Source organism: Ovis aries, chromosome 23 (genome assembly GCF_016772045.2).
Source record: "Ovis aries strain OAR_USU_Benz2616 breed Rambouillet chromosome 23, ARS-UI_Ramb_v3.0, whole genome shotgun sequence".
Lineage (NCBI taxonomy): Eukaryota > Metazoa > Chordata > Mammalia > Artiodactyla > Bovidae > Ovis > Ovis aries.
In genome coordinates, this window is record NC_056076.1 from 35,868,848 (window position 1) to 35,876,402 (window position 7,555).

The window sequence follows — 7,555 nt, forward strand, 5'->3', positions numbered from 1 at the left end:
GTTCGATCCCTGGGACAGGAAAAAACCCTGGAGAAGGGAATGGTTCCTTACTCCAGTATTTTTGCCTGGAGACGGCCATGGGCAGAGGAGCCTGGTGGGCTATAGTCCATGAGGTTGAAAAGAGCTGGACACAACAACTAAAGTGACTCAGCACACAGCATACATACATATAACCAGTAGGTATGTATTCCATTACAGATTTGAATTAACATTGAAAAAAAATACCCAAACTGCAGTAACATTCATTGACCCAGTCAAAAGCATAACTAGATTTTCAGGGTTTAGGAAGCCACATGGGAGCTGATGAAATGAGGAGCTGGCTTATCTTTCCAAAAGTTCAAAACCTCCCGGCCTCAGTGACCAGCAATGAGAAGATTAACTTCTGGCTAAAATGATGGTAACTGAGCCCCAGAGCAAAGCTTAGCCCTGAACTCTTGCCATTCTGGGGAGATCCCTTAATCAGCGCTGGTTAAGGAAAGTGCGCCTTTCCTAGAATGTAAATGAGAGAAGAGAAACCGAGATGTAGAGAGAAGGAACGCACACACGCTGCGTTTTGAAATCCTGTCTTTTGTGTCTCTTGAGTTGTGTGTCTCTTGCGTTGCATCCTGTCTTCTGTGTCTCTGGCCGGGGCGGGGAGGGGGGGGCGGGGGGGGGGCGCGGGACCATTTCCACCTGGCGTTTTGTCCCCTTCCTTCCCAGGGTCTCCAGAGAAGGACACAGAACTCCCCTAGAAAGAGAGCTAATTGGTAGGACATTATCTCTCCGAACTGTTCAGCGTGATCTGCCTTGCAGAGAGAAACCTAGAGCCAAAAGTTACTTTCCAAGTCTGTGGGGCTCCCGAGGCGCGCGCCTGGATCAGCAACGCTTGCAAGTCAAAAAGGTCGCATTGCGCGTTTTCGGGCTGCTGGAAGCTCGGTCCTAGCGGTCAGATGGCATCTTGAACCGAGCCCCGTCAATCGGGTCCGGCCCGCGTGGGGACCGAGACGTGTTGCTGCTGCTGCTAAGTCACTTCAGTCGTGTCCGACTCTGTGTGACCCCATAGACGGCAGCCCTATCCTAGCACAAATCCAGGATTCCAGTCTTGTGTAAACACCACGCCGGCCCATCTCCAAACGATACCTCTGCTGTGATTATTTATCTGACATACAGATCGAGATTCTGTTGACAGATCTTCGTTTTCTACTCAACAGACGGCTTCCCTGCGAAGCACTTCTCGCTAAAAGATGCGATAGCATCTGACACTTCCCCAAACCCGCCTGCGGTGGACACCTCCCGGGGGACTGTGTCGCCCCTGATCACACGTGGGCACAGCTCCGCGGGCGGGCACATGGAAGGGACGCGAAACCGAGGGCGGTGATTTTCCAGCCAGTGGGGCTAATGGAGAAAGATGCCAAACGCGCTTCCCGAGCCAGCTGAACTTCGCGGGCACCTAATCATTGCCAGATGTGGGGAGGGCGCACCGAGAACATCCCCGAGTCCGGGAGAAAACACCCGTCGACTTCTCAGACGGGGAAGCGGCAACGGCGGGGAGCGAAAGGGACCTTGGAGAGAGTGGGGCGTGCGCCAGGGCGCAGAACGAACTAGGGGGGCCGAGGGTGGGGAGTGATGGTGCCTCCACTCTCCTGGGCGTATTTTTTCAATTAAAAAGTTGGGAACTGGAATCCGTAAACAACGACTTGGGGCTTCAAACTACTTTGTTGAGACACGGTGGGGAGGGCAGTACTTGCCGGCTTCAAATGCCCAACCCCGAGATCTCCGGCGGTATCCGACTCCCGAGACCCGGGGGCGCCCCCCAGGATGCGCGCACCAAATCCAGCACCGGGTCTCCCCCGGGTCTCCGCGCAGAGAAACTTGGCACCTCGCCCCCTCCCGCGCGCCCCGAAGCCCTCCCTACCTTTCATGGTGACCGAGGAGACGCACCGCCAGCCGGGGAGCTCCGCGCCGCCGAGGAAGTCCGCGCTGAGCAGCGGGTCAGTGCGCGCCCATGGCAGCCGCGCCGCGCGTCGGCCGTCTGTGCTCCAGCCCTGCCTCCCCGCTTGGCGCTCTGTGCCGCGGGGCCGCCTCGCGCGCCGCTCACCCCGGGCGGGAGGCGCCGCCGCCGCCAGCGCCCCTCCCCCTGGCCCGGCCGCCGGGGCGCGCGGGCCGCCGCGCCCACGCCCCCCTTGCGCCTTCCCGCGCCCGCCCCGCCCGCGGGCCGGCCCCAGCCGCGAGCTCCGCCGCTTCCCCGCCCGCTCTCTCTCTTTTTCGCGTTGGCTTGGAAGCGGGCCGAAGGCCGAGGAAAGCGGCTCCCGGGGTGATCAAGTGCTCAGCCTCGGGGTGCACAGAACGTGCTGCCGCTGGGCTGGTTTTTAGACCTCGGGCTCCCCAGAGTGTGGGGCGAGCGGCCTGAGAGCAGCGGCGTCATGGGGACGGCGTGGCTTGCTTGTCCCTTCCCCAAAGGGCTCTGGGCGCGGAGCGTTAGAGGATCGCACAGGGGCGAGAACGCCCCGAGGCCCAAAGTTTCCAAGTCCGCTCATTGATTCCCCGAAGGGGCCCAAGGGTCGATGCTCACTGTCACTTGCGGAGAGCTGACTCTAAGTTCGAAGTCACCATTGCTCTCCCTGCAGAGCTCGGAGCAGGATTACAGCTCTTAGACCTTCAAGAAGAGAGAGACTGAAAAACCCACCACACTCCCGGTGGTTGGAGAACCCCCCCTGCCACCCACCGCCCCTGAAATGATCAGGTTGACTCCAGTTTTACTAGGAAAGGAGGCTGAGCTGTTGAGTGGCTTCATAATGAGTTCCTTTCATTGTGGCCCATCAAGTTGCCCCACTGTGTTTATCTTTCCTTTTAGAAACCCTCCAAAGCAGACCCATTGCTTTATTGCTTTACTGCCTAACTAAGTGGTGAGTGGAGTTGGAGGGGGCTGGGCAGGGTGGGTGAGAGTAGAGGAACTGTCTTCAAGCACGATGAAATGAAAGATGACTCGCTCCCTTGCTAGCTCACCAAAAGCAAGGCAGTTCTGGCCGGGCAGTGGTTGCAGCTTCACAGACTTCCTCAACTGAGGACTTGATAACATGGTGTAAGCCGCCCTTTGATTCATTCTGAACAGGGATGTCTGCTCTAGTAAAAGGCAGTGCCCAGAAATGAACACATTCCAGACTCTCCATTCCAGAAGCTTTCTATTTTGAACATTAGATTAAAACTTGCACGTGACCGACAGAGACAAAACTGGAGATTTATTTTTCATATTTGGGGTCGATGCAACTGTAGGGTAACTGAAGATTGATTTAGAGATTTGCTTCAGCTCTCAACAAGGTACCTGCCTTGTTTTGTACTTCCAGTGAGAGTCCCTGAAGAGCCAAGAATATGGATTCTCAGCCCAGAGCTTACTATTAATAACTAATGGTCGGATGGAATAAGCCCATCACTTTCTTTGAATCATGGTTTCTTTTTGGCCACAATATTTGAAATTTAAAAAAAAAATCCTCTAAAAAACCTAAATTATGGCTACAATACCAAAACCACAGTCAAGAGAAGAAAATATAGATAAATTGGATTTCATCAAAATTGAAATTTTTGTGCATCCCAGATACTATCTACAGAGTGAAAAGGCAACCCAGAGAATAGGAGAAAATGCTTGTCAACCGTGTATCTGAAAAGGGGTTAGTATACAGAATATGTAAAGAAATCCAACAAGTCAACAACCAGAAAACAAACAACCAATTAAACAATGGGCAAAGAACTCAAGCAGCTGTTTCTTCAAAGATGATGGTCAATAAGCATATGGAATGATGCTCAACAATCACTAATCATTACAGAAATGCAAATTGAAACTATAGTGAGATACCACTTCACACTCACTCAGTTCAGTTCAGTAGCTCAGTCGCATCCACCTCTTTGCTACCCCATGGACTGCAATGTGCCAGGCCTCCCTGTTCATCACCAACTCCTGGAGCTTACTCAAACTCATGTCCATTGAGTCAGTGATGCCATCCAACCATCTCATCCTCTGTTGTCCCCTTCTCCTCCTGCCTTCAATCTTTCCCAGCATCAGGATCTTTTCCAATGAGTCAGTTCTTCGCATTAGGTGGCCAAACTATTGGAGTTTCAACATCAGCATCAGTCCTTCCAATGAATATTCAGGACTGATTTCTTTAGGATGGACTGGTTGGATCTCCTTGCAGTCCCAGGGACTCTCAAGAGTCTTCTCCAACACCACAGTTCAAAAGCATCAGTTCTTTGGCACTCGGCTTTCTTTATAGTCCAACTCTCACATTTATACATGACTACTGGAGAAACCATAGCCTTGACTAGATGGACTTTTGTTGGAAAAGTAATGTCTCTGCTTTTGAATATGCTGTCTAGGTTGGTTATAACTTTCCTTTCAAGGAGTAAGTGTCTTTTAATTTCATGGCTGCAGTCACCAACTGCAGTGATTTTGGAGCCCAGAAGAATAAAGTCAGCCACTGTTTCCCCATCTATTTCCCATGAAGCGATGGGACCAGATGCCATAATCTTCATTTTCTGAATGTTGAGCTTTAAGCCAACTTTTTCACTCTCCTCTTTCACTCTCATCAAGAGGCTCTTTAGTTCTTCTTCACTTTCTGCCATAAGGGTGGTGTCATCTGCATATCTGAGGATCTCTCAACAATCTTGATTCCAGCTTGTGCTTCATCCAGCCCAGCATTTCTCATGATGTACTCTACATATAAGTTAAATAAGCAGGGTGACAATATATAGTCTTGATGTACTCCTTTTCCTTTTGGAACCAGTCTGTTGTTCCATGTCCAGTTCTTCCTGACCTGCATACAGAATTCTCAAGAGATTAGGATGACTATTATAAAAAATTAAAAATTTTCAAAATACAGGAAAAAAGGATTGGCAAAGATGTGGAGAAATTAGAATCCTTGTGCATTGGTGGTAGGAATGTAAAGTGATACAGCCACTGTGGAAAATGGCATGGTGGTTTCTCAAAAAATTAAACATGGAATTACCATATGATCCAGCAATAACTGGATAGATGCCCAAAAGGGTTGAAAGCAGCGACTCGGATATATTTGTACACCTGTGTTCTTTGCAGAATTATTCACAATAGCCAAAATGTAGAAGCAACAAAAGTGTCCATCAAAGGATGAATGGATAAAATAAATATGACACATGCTAGCAATGGAATATTGTTGTAGTTGTTCAGTTGCCCAGTTATGTCCAACACTTTGCGACCCCATGGACTGTAGCACGCCAGGCCTCCCTGTCCCTCAACATCTCCCAAAGTTTGCCCAAGTTCAGGTCCATTGCATTGGTGATGCCATCCAGCCGTCTCATTCTCTGACACCCTCTTCTCCTTCTGCCCTCAATCTTTCCCAGCATCAGGGACTTTTCCAATGAGTCAGTTGTTCGCATCAGATGACCAAAATTTCAGTTTCAGCGTCAGTCCTTCTGATGAGTATTCATTGTTGATGTCCCTTGAGATTGAATGGTTTGATCTCCTTGCTGTGCAAGGGACTCTCAGGAGTCTTCTCTAACACCACGTCTCACTGCCTTGTCATGGTGAAGGAGCTTGCGTAACTCAATGAAACTATGAACCATGCTGTGTAGGTTCACCCAAGACGGGTCATAGCAGAGAGTTCAGACAAAATGTGATCCCCTGGAGGAGGGAATGGCAAACCACCCCAGTAAACTTGCTGGAAAACCTCACGAACTATATAAAAGGACAATGAAATATTTTACAGATTTGAAAAGGAAGGAAATTCTTTTTTAAAATATTTATTTATTTGGCTGTACCATGTCTTAGTTTTGCAATGCAGAATGTTTAGTTGTGGTGCATGAAATCTTAGATCCCTAACCAGAGGTTGAACTTAGGCCCCCTGCATTGGGAGCATGGAGTCTTAGTCACTGGACCACCAGAGAAGTCCCAAAAAGGAAGGAAATTCTGACACATGGATAAACCTTGCGGGCATTTGTGCTTAATTGCTCAGTCATGTCCAGCTCTTTGTGACTCCGTGGACTGTAGCCCGCCAGACTCCTCTATCCATGTGGATTCTCCAGGCAAGAATACTGGAGTGGGTTGCCATGCCCTCCTGTAGGGGATCTTCATGACCCAGGGATCAAACTCAGGTCTCCCACATTGCAGGGATTCTTTACTGTCTGAGCTACCAGGGAAGCCCTTGAGGGCATTATGCTAAGTGAAATAAGCTAGTCACAAAAGGACAAATACTGTATGATTCCGCCGTATGAGGTACCCAGAGGAGTAGAATCATGGAGACGTGATTGGTGGTGGTGGAATGATTGATAGAATGGTGGTTTCCAGAAGGAGCTTGTGGGAGGGAATGGGGAGTAACTGTTTAGTGGGGAAAGAATTTCAGCTTTGAAGATGTTAACTGTTCTGGAGGTGGATGGTGGTGATGGTTGTGCAATAACATGGATATACTTAATGCCACTAAACTGAACACCTAGAAAGGGTTAGAATAGTAAGGTTTATATTATGTTTGGGCTTCCCTGGTGGCTCAGATGGTAAAGAATCTGTCAGCAATGCAGGAGACCCACGTGCCATCCCTGGGTTGCGGAATGGTTAATCACTCCGGTATTCTTGTCTGGAGAATCACATGGGTGGGCTACCATTCATGGGGTCGCAAAAAGTTGGACAGGACTAAGTGACTAAGCGCACACATATTATGTGTATCTTACCACATACACACACACAGAAAAACACACACACACACACCCTAACAGAAGAATTATGAGGCTGGGGAAAAAAAAAACCCCAAACCTGTTAGCTACAGTGGACTGGACTCACAGACCTGCTGATGAGAAAGCAAGCTCAGCAACACTTTAGGAGACAGTTCTAAGAAACGCTCCTACAGGATGGCCTCCTCTGATGGCCCCAACCAACAGCTGATTGGGCCACTGAAGGTGGATCCCAAAGGTGGGTCCCCAGCCTGGCACCTCCTCTGAGCCCCACTCTGGAGGATACAGGGGCTGAGGGTTGTGGTCACATGCAGATTATCCACTGACAAAGATTTCTGTGTTCAAGAGCTCTGGGAGGAGCTGAGGAGGGGCTCAGGAGAGAAGAGATAAACCCAGAAGAGAAGGATGTTGTGGTAAGAAAGGACATTGGTGAAGGTGCCTTGCATTCCTCAGCGGAAATGGGCTGCAGGGTTGACGCTCGAACTCCAGCCTCCATGCTCCAGCAGCAGCAGCCCTGTCCTGCGGTCACATGACTTGTATTACCATAGAACAGGAATCACCCCACTTCATCTTCATCCCAGCCTTGTGCTAGTATTGCCTTTTTGTTTTCACTTGTTTATTTTTTTCAGCCATTGGTATACATATGTCTCCTCCCTCCTGAAGCTCCTTCCCACCATCATTACTCAGTTCAGTTCAGTTCAGTCCCTCAGTCATGTCCGGCTCTTTGCAACTCCATGAATTGCAGCACCCAGGCCTCCCTGTCCATCACCAACTCCCTGAGTTCACTCAAACTCATGTCCATCGAGTCAGGGATGCCATCCAGCCATCTTATCCTCTGTCCTCCCCTTCTCCTCCTGTGCCCAATCCCTCCCAGCATCAGGATCTTTTC

The 7,555-nt window shown here is 49.7% G+C and overlaps 1 protein-coding gene across 1 annotated transcript in view; it reads right to left on the reverse strand.

The window, feature by feature from the left end:
• Positions 1 to 2,018, reverse strand: part of COLEC12 (collectin subfamily member 12) — a 178,896-nt gene extending 176,878 nt beyond the window's left edge. Inside the window, exon 1 of the mRNA XM_004020490.6 lies at positions 1,895 to 2,018. Coding sequence (XP_004020539.3) covers positions 1,895 to 1,901 — 7 coding nt within the window. The 5' untranslated portion in view covers positions 1,902 to 2,018. The remainder of the gene's footprint in view (positions 1 to 1,894) is intronic.
• Positions 2,019 to 7,555: the final 5,537 nt, after the last annotated feature.